The sequence below is a fragment of the Ornithodoros turicata genome, chromosome 9, assembly GCF_037126465.1.
Source record: "Ornithodoros turicata isolate Travis chromosome 9, ASM3712646v1, whole genome shotgun sequence".
NCBI lineage: Eukaryota > Metazoa > Arthropoda > Arachnida > Ixodida > Argasidae > Ornithodoros > Ornithodoros turicata.
Window position 1 is genome coordinate 17528637 of NC_088209.1, and position 19957 is coordinate 17548593.

The 19957-nt window shown below is 44.9% G+C and overlaps 2 protein-coding genes across 2 annotated transcripts in view; one reads left to right on the forward strand and one right to left on the reverse strand.

Annotated features, from left to right (window-relative positions):
* Positions 1-390: 390 nt before the first annotated feature.
* Positions 391-19713, forward strand: LOC135368239 (pre-mRNA-splicing factor ATP-dependent RNA helicase DHX16-like). The gene is made up of 22 exons (XM_064601391.1): positions 391-1174; positions 1242-1370; positions 1455-1531; positions 1592-1778; positions 2456-2628; positions 4142-4271; positions 4431-4571; positions 5431-5508; positions 5716-5835; positions 6694-6762; positions 6841-6951; positions 7915-8030; positions 8974-9115; positions 9204-9272; positions 10504-10635; positions 11218-11337; positions 11405-11545; positions 12637-12855; positions 15264-15557; positions 16909-17070; positions 18423-18599; positions 19037-19713. The coding sequence occupies exons 1-22, from the start codon at positions 977-979 to the stop codon at positions 19172-19174; spliced, it is 3123 nt and encodes a 1040-aa protein (XP_064457461.1). The 5' UTR covers positions 391-976; the 3' UTR covers positions 19175-19713.
* Positions 19326-19957, reverse strand: part of LOC135369422 (transmembrane channel-like protein) — a 51143-nt gene continuing 50511 nt past the window's right edge. Inside the window, exon 24 of the mRNA XM_064603013.1 lies at positions 19326-19603. Within this exon, the coding sequence (XP_064459083.1) occupies positions 19326-19603 (278 nt within the window). The remainder of the gene's footprint in view (positions 19604-19957) is intronic.

A 19957-nucleotide genomic window follows, 5' to 3' on the forward strand; every position in this document is an offset into this window, starting at 1 on the left:
GAAATTTCTACTGCTCTTCTTTTCCTAACCCCCAAACATTCCCCCTTTTCTTTTTTCAAATGAGCTGATTATTCATTGTACACTTCACTCCTGTGAATGTTTTTGTAGTGTCCAAAATCTTGCCCTTAGCAGACACAAGCTCTTGCTGGGAGCTCCGATGTTCATTGTTTTTCGATGTTGTGTGGCACGACTGACACGCTCTGGTTCCATATGCAATACTTCCACGACGTGAGTCTCCCTGCTTCCTCCAAAGACGCCGATACCCTGGATGCATCTTCCACATATCTACTCACTGATGCAAATAACTATTATGTTTCGAACGTCATTCTTGAATTAAGGTCGCAAATTGAACGTGTTTAGTTTCGCTGCTGCTTCGTGCGCAACGCTGTTAGCAGTCTTTTGAGCTAGGTTTTATAATTCGTGTAAACAACTCAAACTCAAAACAATTGGAAACAAACAAAACGATAGACCGCAGCTGCCATAATGAAATGCCGCTCCCGATACTGGATGCGTAAAGTATATAATTTTCTTCCTGCTACATCTTGAATCTGTCCTCCAAAAATCAAATCTTATAGAGCTTATTTTTAAAGATATTCCAAGGTACTTTGGACGTTCCGCGATTTCACCGATATGTTCATTTGCTGCCTGGTGAATCGGCCAGGATCGGCCAAGGATCGACAACACTGATCACACAAAAACAGCATGGCGCCAATCATCTAACGTATCTGCCGCGACATACATTAAGCGTGTTTATAGTGAATTTAGTACAGTGGAACCACGAAAACGAATTGGTGACCTACAACAAAACATATATTACGTGTACTACCGAATTACTGAGTGTTTTATGGGTACATCAGTGATGCAGTTACACTGTTTTTACGTAACATCGTGCCCTGCGTGCAACTACGTTGAGCTGCAGATACCGTAACTGAAGTAGTTTGTGAAAGCGCTAACTCCTTTCCACAAACTGAGAAACATGGCTGGTGTAGAACAGTGGGTCAGCGACCAACTGCACTCCATTCTTGGGCTGAGTGATCGCTATGTGGCAGAATATTTGGTGCACATGGCAAAGAAAAGTTCTTCGGAGGAAGAACTCGTGCATAAACTTCAGGACACAGGCACTATCACCGTGAACGACGCTGTTGTGGGCTTCGTTCACAACCTTTGGGACAAGGTACGTCGTACTGTTTTTTTAAGCGCCTACTTAGTCCGTTCTCTGCGTCTGTTTTTTCTACTCGCAGGTGCCACATGCTGCCCAGAGGGAGAAACCTGCCCGTGCTCACGAGCGCGCTGTTAGAGAGATTTTGGAGAAAAATTCGCAGTACCAGCTGCTTCCTGATAGCGACGAGGAGGGAGATGCCAGTGCAAAGGTTGGAACTTTTGTTATATGTTTCTAAATTTTACGAGCAGTGATGAGAGTGCAAGCGACCGCATGATTTTCGCAACTCTTCCAGAGGAATCAAGCGTCAGCAAAAAAGAGGCATCTCCGGAAAAAAAGTACAGCAGATGATGGCAGCGACGATGAAAGCTCGTGAGTTGCGCCGGACTTTTTGTGCGTTACGATTTGTGTTTGATGGCACTTTAATTCCAGTGGAGTGTTTGCAAGAAAGAAGGACAAGCGAAACATGGCGAGAAAGATCAAAGAAGAGCCGGAATCGGACTCTGATCCTGAAGACGAACGGCTACGAGATCTTAAAGAGAGGGACGAGTTTGCAGCTCGCCTTCGGGACAAGGACAAGGACAAAACGAGGAACATTATAGAGCGCTCTGACAAAAAGGTGGGGACTAGTTTAAGGAGCATCAAAGTTTCTCCTGACACCAGTACAAAAGGAACAAGTTGCATCATGCGTGATTTATAAGCAAAAGAAACCACATTTCACCTTTTCCTCCTCCCTGTCCTTCTCAAGAAGTTGTGACAAAGTGGAGACCTCTGATTGGTCCCCTCCAATGATCCCCCGCGATGATTTGGCGAATCGTTTGAGGAGACCAATGAGAGCCCGCTCCTCACTGTCTGCTTTCTTGAGAGGGAGGGGTATGTTGCACATTGCTGAAATTGCATTTTTGCACTTCAGTGCCCCTTTAATGTTCATTCGCTATGACATGGCATGACATCATTGACCATGACAGTCATGACATGGACCTTATGTCTTCAATAAAGCAATTGTTTCAAATGTGCAACACCTGTGCAGTACGTGTGCTATCATTAGGGCTCCAATTTTTTGGTGTTTTTATTTTGCCAAAATTAAGAGGCACCCACCGTAGCCCTCAATTTCTGGAAGCTTACATGTTTTTCAGAGGTTTTCTGAAAGGCGTCTAAAAAAATCAACATTTTCACGATATTGAAAATTCTAGCAAATTAAATTTTAAAAAATCGGAACCCCAGCTATCATCAACTAGTATCGGTGGTCAACACGTGTTGCTCCGTTACACTTTACTACCCCCGCTGTTTCTTCAGGCATTCGAGGAAGCTGCAAAACGCCTCAAGTTGGAGGCTGAAGACCGAAGGAAGATAGTGCCAAAGCTTCGAGTCGATTCCCGCCGAAAATACCTTGAGAAGCGAAAGGAAGATAAGTTGATAGAACTGGAAGCAGACATACACGATGAAGAATTTCTCTTTTCAGAAACCCCGTGAGTAACATTTCTATTTGCTTCTCGCGTTGTATTCTTCACTGGAGTTGCCAACCGGTTTTTCGGACTCAAAAAAGACACGGAATTGGTCCGAATTATCGAGAAATTTTAGTCAATGAAACAAATCCACTTTATTTGAAAAGGGCTTGTCAGCTACACTCATAGTGGCTTGAAATAAGTGTCTATGTGTGTTTGTTTCATGGCACGAACGCGTCACAGCACTTCACGACGGATTCCTGCTAATGTGCAGCTGTCCTGATTCATGAGAGTAGTCCCTGCGGCATGGATCGCTGCCGTTATTTGGTGGCGCATCAACAACTTCATAATTACAATCGTCTTCAGATCCCTCTGGCGGCAAGTCCAGCACCTGACTGACGATTTCTTCCTCCGCTAGCTCGTAACAAAGCTCTGCGCAGTTGTCAACATTAGTGTACCCGTGAAACTTGACACCATGCGAAATTTCCATGCCCGTTTGATGAAGGTCTTCTACAAGTGAAGGACTGTCCTCTTCGTTGTCATCCTCAGTGATGGTCGCGCTGCCACTGGTGCTCTCCTTAACGAATCTAGTGTAACGAAAGCTGTTAGCAATCGTTGCCACTTTCACAGCTTCCCATGCATCAGCAATGATGTGGGGCGGTGAGTAGCGTCACACTGTATGTTCTTCCACTTTCGAAACACAGCATTATATGTGCGAGATGTCGGGAGCGGTATAGCACTTTCATGTTTTTGATAACGCCCTGGCCCATTGGTTGCAGGACACTAGTTGTATTGGGCAGCAAATACTCTAACGTGATGGCTTCAAGGTTATGCACTGTTGCATATGCACTGCAGTTGTTCAAGAACTACAGGACATGCTTGCTTTCACGAACAAACTTTCCGTCCAGTCTCCTGGACTATCCTTACGTTTGCTGACCAAGAGCGAGGAAGGCTCCGCCTCCTGGATGCAGGCCAATAGGAGGACGCGGAGGGCAGGCACTTACCAAGCCCCTGCTCTCGCCTAAGAGATGGCGCAGCGTTACCGTTGTTTCGTGTGTCGCAAGGCTTCTGCCATGGCGCACCAATCTAACCAACTGCTTTGCCGTCCGTTAACCGACGTATGCGCGACTCTCGCTTGGCCTCGTTCCCTTGTTGACGGACGGTGAAGCCGTTGGTTAGATTGGTGCGCCATGGCAGAAGCCTTGCAGCTGGCAAAATAATGGTAGCTACACTCCTGTTTAAGCCTCGTTCAGTAGTTGGTTAGATTGGTGCGCCATAGCTGAAGTCCTGCTAAACAACGGTAACATTGCACCATCTCTTATGGTGATGACCATCGCCTCTTAGGGTGACGGCCCACGCGTGAATTTAGAGCGCATGCTTATTTCCCTGATTTTTACCCCCCCCCCCCCCCCCCGAATTTCGAAAAAAATATTTCCAGAAAACCTCAGGCTATAGTTGTACGTGAACGCATGTTATACACTGAAAATTATGTTACACTAATAAATACACTACGTATTTACAAAATCTTTTATTTTAGCCTCACAGAACGAGAGAAGAAAGAAGGAGAGTACAAACGGAAAGTACTAAAACTGGCAAAGGAACATGAGAGAGCGAGAGAGCTGGAGAAAATACAACGTTATCGCATGCCAGTTGAGAAGAAGGGAAAGGTAAGTTGGGCCATTTTCTGGCATTCCAGTGTCACAGGCTGCTTCACCGAAGACACACTTTCCACCTCTAATGCCACAGTTCATTTGGCGAACATGAAATGAGCGCAGAAAAGAAAAAAAGACTTTCATAATCTGAGGAAGTGTTGATCGCTCTCGCAGGACGACATCGAAGAGTACGTCGAAGTTGACGCCAAGGAACAAGTTCCTCAGGCCGAGCAACGCAAGTGGGAGGAAGAAAGGATGGGTATCGCACGCCTGCACTTTGGTGCCAAGGATGCGCGGGAAAGACACAAAGAAAAAGTGAGCCTTTCTCGCTTTGCGCCTTTCTTCTGAGTTACGTTCACACGGGCGGTGACTACTTTGTAGAAGCATGATGGTGAGAAATTGGGCAAGTTGGTGAATACCTAACGTGATGAACAGCGCTAAAAAACACAAAAAAATCTTCAATTGGCTTTTGTCCAATAAATCTTCCGTTGGCAGTTTAGTGCCTGTCCTGTCCCCATTTTCGTCTTCATCTTTTTTTAGCACTGTTTTAGTCATATTCTTTGGAGCAGTCTAACTATGGCTACTATCTACTCCATGAAATTGTAGCTTAAAGGGACGGTCGTATTTTTTTCTGGTTGATTTCAAGGTTATAGTACCATCATTTTATTCCTCATAGACCTGTGACCACAATATTGAAAATCTCACGCGAAATAGTTTGCATAGTTTGACTGTCATTCGACGGAATATATGACAAGAGCAGACGCAGGATGTTGAGAGTATGCCGGAATTACCTCGCTGGAAGAATGAGAAAATGTCGCTCGCTAATAACCAATGAGGGCGCAGCCTCGAGAAATGGAATAGTACCGCGTTCATGGTCACTCATACCGGACTCCACAACTCTACTGCCAGGATCCGCTCTACACTGCCTTATTAGACAATACCACCAATTCTTGACACTCAACACGTTCCTAGAACCGTGCATTTAATGAAGGAAATGTAGCAATCTAGTAGTCCACCATATGTAGACTACTGGCTATTACTCGAAACATACTGTACACTGCTGTTCAGGACGTCTAGTAGAAGTGCTGTAGCTAACTACTGCCCATCTCTGCAAATTGCGCTGCATTATTTGACAAGCATGATATTGACACAGTGTCTTTTTCTCCATGTGCAGGAGAAGCAGTACGAGCTGGTGTTGGACGACGCCATCGAGTTTGTTCAAACGCTCCGAGTGCCCGGCACCAAGGGAAAGGTGTGTTTCTGCAACTGTCCATAGCATGTGAAATGTGCATATACAGCTGCCATCAGACTTAATCGTAGCATGCAGTGAACGCTCTGCGCGTGCCATGCACTTGTGCATCGCAGTTAAATCTGAATGCAGCTGTGCACTTGTCAAGGATTGCTGGCACAGTATCAGGCTTTAAAAACACCAAGTAACCTTGTGGACGGTTGTTTCAAGGACCAAGAACCAGAGCTGACTGAGTATGAGCGCAAGAAGATGTCCATAGAAGAAACAAAGAAAAGCCTTCCAGTTTATCCATTTAGAGAAGACTTACTGCAGGCCATTGAGGAACATCAGGTAAATACTCACAAACTGGTTGTCACACTTTGTCTCTATATTGCTCCAGCGACCGTCATAACCTTTAACTAGCCTCTAACCCACTGAACCCGCAAATCACCAAATCTTAGGCTTGGGCGTACCGAGAGGTGGGCCAGGTGGGGGGTACGGCCCCTCCCTGGAGCTCCAAGGTCGCTTGTGAAAAAGTGCGCTTTTTAGTCATAGGTCGTCATGATTATTCTCAGGTGTCATAATAGGAACCTCCAAACACCTGCACAGTCCGCAACGTCCGCCTGCTGAACAGGAAGGGGGGGGGATTGCACGCTTGCCCTGTAGGGGTTAAACTGAAGCCTTTAATTATAGGAAAGCTTAATAAGTCATATTCTTCAGGGATATGCATGGTAGTCACTACCACAAGGAGCAGGTTAAAATTTGAGAGTGCTCACGGTTGAACGTGCAATGCAAAACATGGCAGTCGAAAGCAACGTCTTTTTAGTGCAAAACTGTTTCCAGTTGACATGAGTTCCCTAATAAATTCAGTATGCAGACATTTTATGGCAACATGACACATTTTCTTTCTTTACTTTTACTTTTACACTCTATCGTCTAACTCGGAAACATTTTCGCTGCACTGCGAGTGTCAAGCATAGGGAAGTTTCACTGTGCTTTCAAGTGTCGCTACTCAACCAGACCAAAGCAAATATAGAAATGCTGTTGCGCGATTCAGTATTTTAAACTTTTTTCATAAAAGTTTCACAGTCCAATTCGCGTGACATTCTGTGTTTCGTTCTAAAGTGAGACAGAGACCCTATTACCTGAACAAGGTGAAGAATCTGGCTACGTTAATTGAATTCCCTGTTGACCCACGCTCCTTTTTAGGTCCTTATCATCGAAGGTGAGACAGGATCCGGAAAAACAACGCAGATACCACAGTATCTGTATGAAGCAGTAAGTCCTTTTTTGCTTTCGAGTGAGCAAGTCGCGCTAACCATTTTTACTTTTGTAAGCTTTGTATAACCTTTACAGGGCTATACAAAGGACAAGCTGAAGATTGGATGCACGCAACCTCGGCGTGTGGCAGCCATGAGCGTAGCCGCTAGGGTGTCCGAGGAGCTTGGAGTGAAATTGGGCAATGAGGTAATGGTGCAACTACTGACTGGGTATTGACAGAAAGTAGCACAGGAGCACAGGCGCATCCACATAAGACAGCTTCCTAGGGTGCGTTAGCTTAGCTCAGTTGGTAGAGCCCTGGACCGGCAATCCAGAAGATGTGGGTTCGAGTCCTACAGCTGCTAACCTTTTCAGTGTCTTCCTTCTTTCATCACGTCCAAGAGCTTGGTGATGCCCATGTCACGTTACCACCATTGTTCTTTTGGTGTGTGGCTCCATTCTGCAAGTCGGCTTGACCTCATTACACGCGTTAGGTGAAGCCCACTATACACTGTTTACAATATTCTGTCACCAAAGTCTACAACTTCTGTGAGCTGATGGTCAACACTGTGCTCTGGGCATTGCAGGTTCCTGTAAATGTACTCCCAACTTTCAGAGTTATGCTCAGTAACAAATGGAAATATGTGCAGTTTCTAAAAAAAGTTACAGGAAATTCACAATGTAAGTATAGAAATGAGGAGATGCACTCAAAGCAGGCTGCATGGAACATGTTGACTGACTCTCAATGCAGTTCATCCCACTAATGCACCCTACCATACAGAACTCAGGGGGCACTTCTGTCGTAATATGTTACGCTGGGTGGAAAGGCTCACATGTTTGGAGCAGAACATCACTTAATGAGCGCAGCACCACACCACGAACACACACAAAATGAATTCACCATGTGGTATTCCAAATTATTCAAATTGGGTCTTTTCTGATTATACGATTTCGATTTGCCACCTGCAGAAATTATTCGAATTCGATTTGCAGTGTAAGTGAAATGCTTGTAAACTCTTTGCAATGGAAATGGCCCAGCTCATTTGTTTTGTCTTAGTTTGGGCATGTAATGTCAAAGTAAGAAAAGTGTCTCATGAAACTTAATCATTTTGGGGTGTCACTGAGTTGACAAGGCCCAGTAAAACAGTTGGGGTGATTGATTGATTACAGGTAGGCTACAGCATACGTTTTGAGGACTGCACGTCTGAGAGAACAGTGCTTAAGTACATGACTGATGGTATGCTTCTCAGAGAATTCCTCTCTGAGCCTGACCTTGCTGGCTACAGGTAAGTGGAATTAGGTTCGAAAAGAGATGAGTCATTAGCTTGGCGGGTAGATTTATGTATTGTAACCCGGCGATACGACAGGGAGAATCTTGCGCGATCTTGTACAGTGATCACCCTCTGGCACGTCTAAAAGGCATGAAACTTCAAAATGCTCAACTGTTTCACATAGTGAAACTCCAAGTTATTAATACGTAGGTTTGACAAAATGCTTCCCGTTGTGCTACGTTTGCTGGATACCGTATTTTCACACCTACTAGCCGCACTGGGGAAAACTTTCGGCGCATAAGCCACGCCATCGGATAAGCTGCGGCTTGTACGCTGGAAAGATCTCACAGCGAATGCAATGGGATGGGCACACGTGTGGTACACAAATTGGCAAACGATTTATGTATTTGCTCAAATCAAAGGATTGTCAACATTGACAAATGCAACATTACTTTAAATACTATAGAGCATCGACTCTAGAAGATTCCTGGTGACTCAGAGATAGGAGAGTGCTCGTAGGCAATCCATGTATACGTTTACTCATTCGATAAGCCCTGACCTCATGGAAGAAGGAAGAGAGACAAGAACCCATGGTCAGTCGTACCTCAAAGGCACCTGGGGCACATACAAGGGGCTCTTTTATGCTGGTTAAGAAGTTCCAGGTGAAAACTTCCCTCAGATGAGCTGCAGTGGACCCCCAGAGAACTTTATTAGCAAATAACCTGCAGATTATACGCGTGAAAATACGGTACATCCTTTGGCTGCCTACTTCTTATCTCCAGCTGGGTCAATATTGTGCGTACAGTCCTGTTGCTATAAGTTTGCTCACTCTGGAGAATGTTTCATCTCCTTTTACGCTCTTTTCTTGCTCGCATTTGTGAGCTGTGTGAATTTTTACCATTTTTATTTTTTGTTTTCACGGTTAATAAAACACTGTCTGTGTGACTGTGTATTACAGCGTTATCATCGTGGACGAGGCCCACGAGAGAACACTTCACACGGACATCTTGTTTGGCCTGGTGAAAGACATAGCTCGATTCAGGCCAGATCTCAAGCTCCTGATCTCATCTGCAACGCTTGATGCAGAAAAATTCTCAGAGGTACATCAGTGCTCGAATAATTCCGAGGAAATGTACTGCACTGGCCACATTTCGTCTTTTTAAATGCTCACGTTTTTTTCTCTCCCAGTTTTTCGATGACGCTCCCATCTTCAAAATTCCCGGCAGGAGGTTTCCCGTGGATATCTTCTACACCAAGGTAGAAAGTGTGCCAGCTTTATGTGTCCAAAGTAAAATGTGCATGTGATTGTGTGTTGACGTGTAATTTAAAAGTGCGGTATTCAGTGTTCATAGTGAAGGAAACAGGTACTGTACCGTGGAAAATTTGACTGATCACTAAATGATTATCTTCAATGTTGAAAAAAAAATTTTGAAAAAAATATGTCTCACTGAGGCGCAACTTCGTTTAGTAATAAAATGTTTAGCAAATTTTTTGTGGAGTTAGTGACAGAGGAATAAACTGAAAAATAATCTAATTCGTACTCCCATGCATTTGATTGGCGCATTATTCAAGCCCAGCAGTGCTATTGTGAAATTGTAACATATTGATGAAACTGAAGTTTGTCCACGTTGAAGATATCTACACTGTGGCATCTATGGGTTATGGTTAAAGCTGTGTGAATATTTGAAAGTTTGGATATGAAAGGAATATCTGATGCTATTCGAATGCTATTCGCATCCTATTTTCAAAATTCATTATTTTCGAATATTTTTCTAATAGTACTGAAATATCGTTATCAGCATTCTGCAAGTGGGCTTCACCTTATCACTTTCGAGCGTTAGGTGAAGCCCGCTCTACACTGTTTACAATACTTTGTTACTGAAGTCTACCACTTCTGTGAGCTCATGGTCAACACTGTACTCTGGGCACTGCATGCTCCGGTAAATGAACTCCCAGCTCTCAGAGTTATGTTCACTAACACATGGAAATCTGTGCAGTTTCTTAAAAAAGTGCAGGAAATTTACAATGTAAATATAGTGATGAGGAGATGCACACAAAGCAGGTAGCATGGAACATGTTGACTAACTCTCAGTGCAGTTCATCCCAGTAATGCAGTCTACCATACACGACACAGAGGGACCCTTCCCTCACGATATGTTATGCTGGGTGATAAGGCTCGCAAGTTTGGAGCAGAACATCATTTAATGAGCACAACACTACAAAATATTTCACTATGCAGCTCTAGTTATGGTATGAACAGAGCGGAGACAAAGACGATAGCATTGCCTGCCGTGAATGGGATTAGCTAAATGCACAGTTCATGACTGACATTACTTTGCAGTTTTACTTCCGCATCACTATTATGCTTAAAAAAGAAATTCGAATGTATGTTTATGTATTTGTGCACCAATAATGCGTATGGCTTGGGCCCTGTGTTACTCTGCTTCTTTCTATAATATAAAAGTCGTGTTGACGTCTTCTTTGCTAGGCTCCTGAAGCAGATTACTTGGATGCCTGCGTAGTCACGGTTCTACAGATTCACATCACTCAACCCTTGGGAGACATTCTTGTCTTTCTCACTGGTCAAGAAGAAATCGAGACATGCCAGGAACTGCTGATGGTAATGTTGGTTTGCTCAAGCTAAAACCTCTGAATACAGGAATGTGCAGCATCATAAGTCAGAGGGGGAACAGCATAGCTCTGCGAACAACAGCAACAGACTGGGCTTGTTGGTTGTTACTATGCATCATAAATTGAAAAAAAAAAGAAAAAAGAAAGAGCTAAGCATGGTATCAAAGTTCTGTTGGAGTCTGACCACAAGTTGGCGTTGCTGATAGGAAGAGTGATCATTCCACCCGAGACGGGGTGGAATGCTCTATACACCATGTTAATAGGTTTCAGGCTTGTGCCACCAGGTGTCGTTTACCGTTTCGAGTTATCGTGTGGTAGTTTGTACGTCGGCCAAACTGGCTGGTGTATAAACAATAGACTCTGAGGGCACCGAAGGTTCATTAAACTTAAGTTGGAGGTGTGTGCGTGCGTCTTCTGTGTCATGTTGTCCTGTCTCTGTTGCACCTCTTTATCGTACATACATCTTCATTCGCGCATACATTCCTTTTGCAGTGGCCCCACTTGCTGCTGAGTACCCAAAGCGCAATTCCGAGTGTGTTGAACACCGCAAAATTGTCGATTTTTCTCCCAGGAACGGACACGGCGACTGGGTTCCAAGATCAAAGAGTTGATCATCCTCCCCATCTATTCTAACCTGCCTTCGGACATGCAGGCCAAAATTTTTGAACCGACGCCACCGGGGGCAAGAAAGGTCTGACTTTTTCCGAGTGGTTCTCTAGTTTGAAACCAGTTAGAAAAGAAAGTGTTCTGTGCCACAGGTGGTGTTGGCTACAAATATTGCTGAGACTTCGCTCACAATTGACGGCATCATTTATGTGATTGACCCCGGATTCTGCAAGCAAAATAGTTACAATGCCAGGACAGGAATGGACTCGCTTGTTGTCACTCCGATATCAAAGGTTAGAATTATATGTTACAAACTAATGCCATGCTTTTTTCATCGATGGGCCTTTCTTTAATGTAAAATGTGGTGGTGATCTTGTTTGAAATGACGCAAAAATAGCCCTTGTGTTTTTTGGGTTGAACTCTGTAAATGCAGTAGCTGACCGATTTTTCGGACACCAATTATTCGGACTCGTTCGATACTTCGGACTCCCACAGGAACGGTGACCTTCACCATAGCATTACTACATTTTGCATCTGCTTTTCCGGGCAGATCGTAGTCCGAATGCTCGATTTTCCGAACCAAAACGCTTGCGGAGACACTCGAACAGCACTATTTTCGGCACTACAGTGGCAACTTCGGAACTGCCATTTTGCATTGTGCACTGTGGTTGGATTGGTAATAGGAATCCTAAGTGGGACCACTCTGAACCATACCCCTAAGCTCGACCTACTACAGATTTTCCCGCCGATTTTAATCCAAGTGCCAGCTAAGTTAATCCATGTGCCATGCAAACTTTATGGCGCATGGATTAATTTAGCTGGCACTTGGATTAAAATTGGCGGGAAGACCTCTAGATTATGACGACCATGTCATAGGCACCCCGTCCAGCGCTGCATTTGGAAGCTAGCGGTGACGCCACTCATCGGCCCGGTTATTGCTTCCTAAATTTCTGCAGTACTTTGTTCTTCAACTTACCTTAGTATTTTTGTGCAACCGGTGAATTTCCCGCGGGAGATGCTTCTTTCTAAGGTGGATTATCATCATCATTCTACCCGCTTTCATAAGAGCTGTTGCTGTCGTCTGCTACAGTAGTCGTACGTCCGCTTCTGCGCGTTCAAAATTCAAATTTCCATTGTCCAATCATGATGCAGATCTCACGTGCCGACGAGTAGCGCCCCTAGCGGATCGTGTGGACAGGCTCCTCATAAGGGTTGCCGATTATGACTCGGTCGTTATAATCTAGATTTTAATTTCGCGGCAAAATTCGCAAAAATTACTACATATACAGAATTGCCTAACTTGTATTGTGTCTTGGACAGTCAATGCCATGCGTTCTAGTCTTTTGATGAGCAACCGATTTCGCTAAACATTGCATACTTGCAGGCGTCAGCTCGGCAGCGCTCCGGGCGTGCGGGTCGTGTTGCTGCTGGGAAATGCTTCCGTCTTTACACAGCCTGGGCGTACGAGCATGAATTGGAAGACAACAATGTCCCTGAGATTCAGCGTGTCAACCTAGGAAATGTAGTGCTGATGTTGAAGTCTCTGGGCATAAATGACCTCCTCCATTTCGACTTTCTTGATCCACCTGCTCATGAGACTCTGGTGAGTCCGCGCAGAACCTTGTTAAAACGTACATGGCAGAGATGAGGGGAAAGTGTGTACGAAGCAGTGTTACTTGCAGGCCTAACAGAAAGGACATACATGAACATTTATTAAAGGGGTTCCGAAACCATTTCTAAACTTTTGAAGAAATCACCTGGTACATAGTGATCTATGTGCACCCAACATGCATACCAAAATGCTATGTCTCTGCGATCCTGCGTTCCGAAGCGATAGCAATCCGAAGTTGTGCACTGAGCGAACTCTTCCGTTGCTCTCAGCTCTTAACCTCCTCGACTACTTCCGGAACAATACTCGTGATCGAGAAAAGAAGCACGTTCTTTTCCGTCTCCATGACGACGTAAGTGGTTGTTAAGAGGGAGATGGCTGCCAGACTGGTTTCAGCACTGTGACCCTCAGGAACTTCAAGCAAGCGCGCACACCTAAAATGTCACTTCCTGTTCGTCTGCCAATGTCTCTCAGCGTTGTTCGGCGCCACCTTCGACGGTGGCTCGAAAAATATGCTGTTTTAAAAACCCAATGGAAAAAGAAACATTCAAGTGATGAATGTGGGGCTTTGCATGTCGGATCCATGGACTGCAATGTATGAGACGATGTCATAGATTTAGTGGGTTGGCATTTAGTTTCTCATCCCTTTTAAAATTGAATGACCTCTTGTCTTAAATGGCCAAGAGCAGTTTCAAAGTACCAGTGCGTTGGCGTCGTGCTGTCATTCCCCTACTCCACCCACAAGATACTGTGTTTTCTCGAACATAAGGCGATCCCCTGGTTCAGGATACGCGAATTCGGAAAAAAGGTATATTCAGGGATAGTAGTAGTAGATAGAAGTAGGAGTACAGAGATTGAGAGGTATTAGTGTATTTATGTTTGAAACGATGCACAATACCACTTATTCGTCACCGCTTTCCTCTCCTCTTAGTGTCTCTCCTTAGTATTTTTGTACAAGCGGTGGATGTCCCACGGGAGATGGGAAATCGCCGGGAAAACCTGTAGTAGGTCGCGGTATAAACGCAACAGAGTGGTGAGGCCATGACAGTGAATGAGCGCCGCTGCCAGTGCTGACAACCGGAACACGTGGTATCCTTGACGCCGCACTATTGGCCCTATTCGTTGCCGGCTCCCACCTCTCTCTCCTCACCTCGTTGAGGCGCGGATATCCGAATGTAAGACAAACCCCGGACTTTGAAACACGGGATATTTGAGAAAAAAAGTAGTCCTATATTCGAGAAAATACGGTGTATGATGTGCTGTCACAGCATACACAGCATGGGTGTGCACAACACTGCGCTTTATGTTTGGAGAGGAAGGACAGTTGTCTTGTATCGCTGTTCATCGCCGTTCCGACCGTGATCTGAGAGACTGCTTCTATGCGATGAGGAGTACTGATTCACTGACGGGACTGATAAGTAGAGGTCTGCGCAAACATGTAAATCTTGACTGGCACTGCACCCACACACAAGGTCTCTCATTTGGTTCTCACATGATTTTTAAAGAACTACCCCCAACCACAGGTTGCGCGGGTATAACCGCAGGCCCCCAACTTTACATGACGGATCAGCCGAGCAGCACAAGTTAGGGTATTCCAGCAAAACATTGGGCAGCCAGAAATATGCTAATAATTATTGTGAAAGACGGTCATTAAAACGACCATTAAAGGATATTTGACAAGCGTACGATCATTTTCAATCCGTTCCTTTGTACTGTGTATAGCATTCAATCTGTGAAATGTGAAGTTGAAAATCGTTCAAAGAGCATACCTGCCAACTCTCCCAGATTACCCGGGAGGCTCCCGAATTTCGTTCTGTCTCTCGATTGTACGGACGCACACTCCAGTCTCCCGGAAAATTGGAGCCCTTGAGCTTTTCTTCTCTCATTTTTCTTTAAAAGCTGCACAAACGCATTCTCGAAAAATTAGATAGCCTGTTACACGTGCTTCGTGACATGACCATCCATGGCTGGTGGTCATGGTAAATCATGCGTTTAATTGTGTGCATGTTTCTCGAGAAGACGTGCTGTCGTCAGTCTAGCCTCGTACGATAGTTTCGTCTCCTCGGATAGGCCTTAAGTGGGTGCGTATTAATCTCAGGCTTATTAGTTATTAATTATAATATTAATTAATTAATTAATAGTTACTTAGTATTAATTAAGACTCAGCTGCGCAAACGTGACATGGCAAAGTTGGCATGCCGTGGAAAGATTTCATGGCTCGCACATCATTGAGTTCAATGAAAGATGAATGTCACTGAAAAGGTTAGCCAGCTGTAGGAGTCGAACCCACATCTTGAGGCTTTGTATGTATTTGTCCCTTCTATGTTGTTCCAGCCTCAGAACATCAGTTCTCTCATTGAGTTCAACTTTTTCCTACGTAACAAGCAGATTTTTTTCCCCAGGTACTGGCCTTGGAACAACTGTATGCATTGGGTGCCCTGAATCATCTGGGAGAACTCACAAAGCTGGGTCGGCGCATGGCAGAATTTCCCGTTGATCCGATGATGGCAAAAATGATCTTAGCAGCCGAGAAGTACAGGTGCTCGGAGGAGATACTCACCATTGCGGCCATGTTGTCCGTCAACAGCTCGGTTTTCTACCGCCCCAAAGACAAGATTGTGCATGCTGATACGGCAAGAAAGAATTTCTTTTCGCCCGGAGGAGATCACCTTACTCTCATGAATGTTTACACACAGGTAATAATTGATTCCTCTTACTCTCATGAATGTTTACACACAAGTACTTGATCCCTCATACCATGAAATGGAATGAGCTTTTCACTAGAGTCACTAAATAAGCTTCGCTTCAGAGTATCGACATCTTGTTTCCGTGCCAGGGCAGCCACGTGCACTTTAGAGCATGATGCCGTCTATTGTGCACGGGTGAAATGTTCCTTTCCCTTGCAAGCAGCTCATCAAGGTTGACGTCCTTGAGCTCACCTCGACACCCTCAGGTCGTTCTAGTGGAAAATACATGGATTATCGCGCAACAATCATACACGCTTCTCTATCCCGCAGTGAGCATTATGTGTCTTTGCTCCTCAACTGGGGATAATACTGGTGTGGTGCGGAAACAAGATGGCGCTTCTGCTCTCCGTTGGACCTCAGTGTCAATACTCTGAAGCGACGCTTATTTAGTGACTCTACTTTTCATATAACATGCAAATAGGGTTTGAATTTTGTGATGCCAAATGCCACTTTGGATTCCTTCACTGATTCGTGAGTTTGGGACATTTTTAATTACAGCGCAATCCCATTAATTCAAATTCGAATGGGACCGAATATTCGTTAGAATAAAGCTCGCTCGCTCCAGGCCGTGCCGCATGTTTACGGTCACGCGATGCCTGAAATACAAGTAGAGTCTAAAGTTTTGGGGAAATATTTTTTTCTAAATTTGGGGGGCAAAAATCGGGTAAATAAACATGTACTCTAAATTCATGCGCATTCGGGTGAAAAAACTTCCAGTATGCTAAATTCGGGGAGAAATCGGGTTCAGTTGCCCAAAATAACTGTACTGGGTACAAACGGTGATGTAACTACATTTGCTGCCAAACAAGTTAGTGTGCATTCCTAGAGACGTCGCAATGAGGGCAATTTGCCGGGTGAATATCGGGTCTCGCCCTAAAGAAGCAACCTTCAATTCAGGGGTGCACATTCGGGGAAGAATTGGGTTAAACACTAAAACTTCAGGCTCTAAATAATAAGGGGCTCATTCGTAATTCCAAAATATTTATTTACAGGCGATCATCAAAACATATATCAAAGCTGAGAACAATCTATTATATTCGCGTCTGCATTTGTTTCTCTAGCCATGGCACGAGCAACACTGTGTGCGACGACATTAGTTCGAATTAATGGAATTGCACCATATCATGTTTGCTTGTCTTCTTTCCCTTCTGCATTTAAAGTTTCTATCTATTAAGAACAATGTGTTGGATGAGTTCAAGTTTGTTTCTGTGTTTACCTGAATCCCGATATGATTTGTTTTTCTGAGAGCCAGGACTGTTTGATGTTTTTGAAGGTAGTGCTACTCTGTTCTCTAATTCAGTGGGCAGATACGGATTACTCGACCCAGTGGTGCTACGAAAACTTCATTCAACATCGTTCCATGAAGAGGGCGAGAGATATAAGAGACCAGCTGGAGGGATTAATGCAGCGAGTCGAGATTGAGATGGTCTCCAGCAGAGACGACACAATAGCCATAAGGAAGGTTAGTACCTACCCTTTGCACAAACTCTCTCTCCACGTAAGCTTAAGTTACCAAATGAGCAGCATGAAAACTTTAGAGGAAGTCTCATCTCATCTCCTTTTTGTTCTGAAAAGTCCATGAGAACGGTTGTCTGCATAGTTGGTTCATTAAACACCTTGAAACTAAAGTGCAGCGAGGGCTCCCCGCAATTCAACATCTTTCTGGCTCAGGATGGGGCTGTGATCAGCGTTACCTGCTCGCGGTTCACGCGGCATTGGTGAGCGCAACTGTGCTTTACAGCCTTCCTATTCTGCACAGGATATCAACAACTTCATTAAATACACTTCGGTCCCTGTTTGCTCGAAGCCTTCGTCGATGCCTCGGAGTTCCAAGAATGGCTGAAACACGGCAAGTACTGGCTGAAGCTGGTGAGCTCCCGATTGAAGTTCTCCGTGAACGGGAAACGGCTCGGCACTACCTCCGTTTGCGTGCTCACATTCCCCGCCACCCGCTACTCAGGAAAATTCGATACCGCCCTGAAAGCGACTTCTATCGAGTAGCGCAGAGGACATGCCAGACTCTCACTGGCTTCATAACTAAGGACACTATACCGCCGGAAGCCCCTTGGTCTCTACCGGTACCGCCCACTTTTGTACGCCTCCCAAACCTTCTGGAAAGAAAAGATCTGGACACCATCGGACTTCGAGCGTTATTGTGAAGGGACTCGTTATTTTATTCCCCCCATTCCATCCAGCAACGGGGTAGAGTATCGCCTGTGGCGATGAAACTCCCCATTCTCCAAGGTCGAAAATAAAGTTGTTGTTGTTCATAGTTGGTTATGCGAGGCAACATATTGTGTGTATCATTAAAGTTCAGCTGTACTCTTGCCATCAAACGGGACACTTGTCCTGTACTTGTGCCCCTACATTGGGTGAATTGGATGATTTGGAACACCACAGTGATCCTCCACCTCCACCTGATGAGCACCTCCACACAATGCCTCTTAAACTTTGTGTGTTCCCATCAACTCTCCCTGACTGTCTGAACGCTGTTCCGGAAAATATAGTGTGGCCGTATGTTGTTAACACACTTACACAGTGATAGCATTGAACGTAAGTTCTCAAACTGTGTTCCGCAAGCAGTTCCTCAGCCATCACCGAACTCGCATTGGCGTAGCTTTGTTCGGATGCGTGAGCTCGACCAACTGGCCCAGTGAAGGGTTCCTTTGGTACTTATCGAAACGTGTTGAAGTGCTCCTCGGGGCAAAAAAGTATGAGAACCTATGCCATAGAAAGATTGAGCACTTGTCAAGTTTCAGCATTGATTTGCAAGCAGCTACAGCTATCTTCTTTTAACTGCTTTTAACTACTTAGGCAATCACAGCTGGCTACTTCTACAACACAGCACGGTTTTCGAAAGGCGGCCATTACAAGACTGTGAAACATCAGCAGACTGTGATGATTCATCCCAACAGTTCCCTATTCGAGGACTTACCACGGTGGCTCATCTACTTTGAGTTGGTGTTCACAACAAAGGAGTTCATGCGCCAGGTAAGGTTGGCCATCTCTGTTGGTTCGCTGGTTCGGCCCACTTTACATTGCTTACAGTATTCTGGGCTATTCTTACAACATTGCTGGGTGAAAAGGCCCACAAGTTTAAAGCAGAACTTCATCAAGTGAGCACAACGCCACAAAATATATCACCACAAAGTATTTGAAATTATTCGAATCGGGCTTTTCCTGATCATTCGAATTCGATTTGCCTTCCTGAAGAAATCATTCAGATTTGATTCGCAGTACAAGTGAAATATGTTTGTATTTGATTGGCAGTGGAAATTTTGCTACCTTCGCTGTACAAGTTGCAGCACGCAATGTAAAAAAAATCCAACATGTTCTTGAGGCACGATGTAATTTATTGAAAAAAAAAAAGATTCATCATAGCAAACCACGGCAAAGCATGTAGAGTGACATATAGAGTTTGTTTTCAGGTGATCGAGATCGAAAACGGTTGGCTGCTTGAAGTGGCTCCTCACTACTACAAGGCCAAAGACTTGGACGATCCATCCAACAAGAAGATTCCCAAAAACACCGGAAAAGCTCGAGACGATCTCGTGCGGAATCACTGATGCAAGAACGGTTCCTGCATCGTGACCAGAGCGCTTCCCGCATGCGACGATCACAGAGAATCTGTATCGAGTCGCTGCATGTGTGCTTTCCTGAAGGGAAAAGAAATACTACGCTACAATTTTATGCAGCACTGTACATTGCAGGGAACTTTCACCTCTCATCGTGGTCATGGAGTGGTGTAGGAGGGCAGACGTTGACCCTGGGAAGGCGCGGGTCTGTTATGTACTCGTGCCAGCGCCCGCGGCCAGAGTCCCTGACTAGCGCAGACCTGTGCAGCACTGGGTACTGGAGACCTTCGGCGATCTCAAGGAGAGGAAGCGTCTCACGCGGGCATATGTCTTCGCCCTCAGCTGCGTAAGTGCCGTGCGGTGGCGGATCGTGGCTACTGTCGGGTTCAGCATCATCATCGCTGCTTTCGGTTGACTTTTCTGCGGTGCAACAGGAAAATTGTGTGTGCACATATGTGAACAAGTATTACGTTCAATCATTGTTCATGAGGCAGAGGCTTAATACAAAGACTCGGTGCAGTTCATTTTTAGCTGTCGTTTTTCGATGTTTCAAAATGAGTGCTGATTTTGACGGATGCCTTGTGTATCCTGGTGTACAGCAGCATGTTTGTGATACATGTAACAAGGCACTTTCGGGCTTGGGACCGAACAAAGCGTAAATAACTTTTTAGGGAAAAAGCGACTATGAACTGTATTATAAGATAAAATGATGTGACGCTAGTAAAGTAAGTTGAGACTATACATGGGCTCGAATTACCAATCGCACAAGGCATC

What these genes read in the sequence shown, in the direction of transcription:
- LOC135368239 (XM_064601391.1), top strand. Translation starts at nt 977, where the DNA reads ATGGCTGGTGTAGAACAGTGGGTCAGCGACCAACTGCACTCCATTCTT. An exon ending in ATGCAGAAAAATTCTCAGAG is followed by an intron (nt 9,116 to 9,203) that starts GTACATCAGTGC and finishes TTTCTCTCCCAG; the next exon opens with TTTTTCGATGACGCTCCCAT. An exon ending in TTGTCACTCCGATATCAAAG is followed by an intron (nt 11,546 to 12,636) that starts GTTAGAATTATA and finishes GCATACTTGCAG; the next exon opens with GCGTCAGCTCGGCAGCGCTC.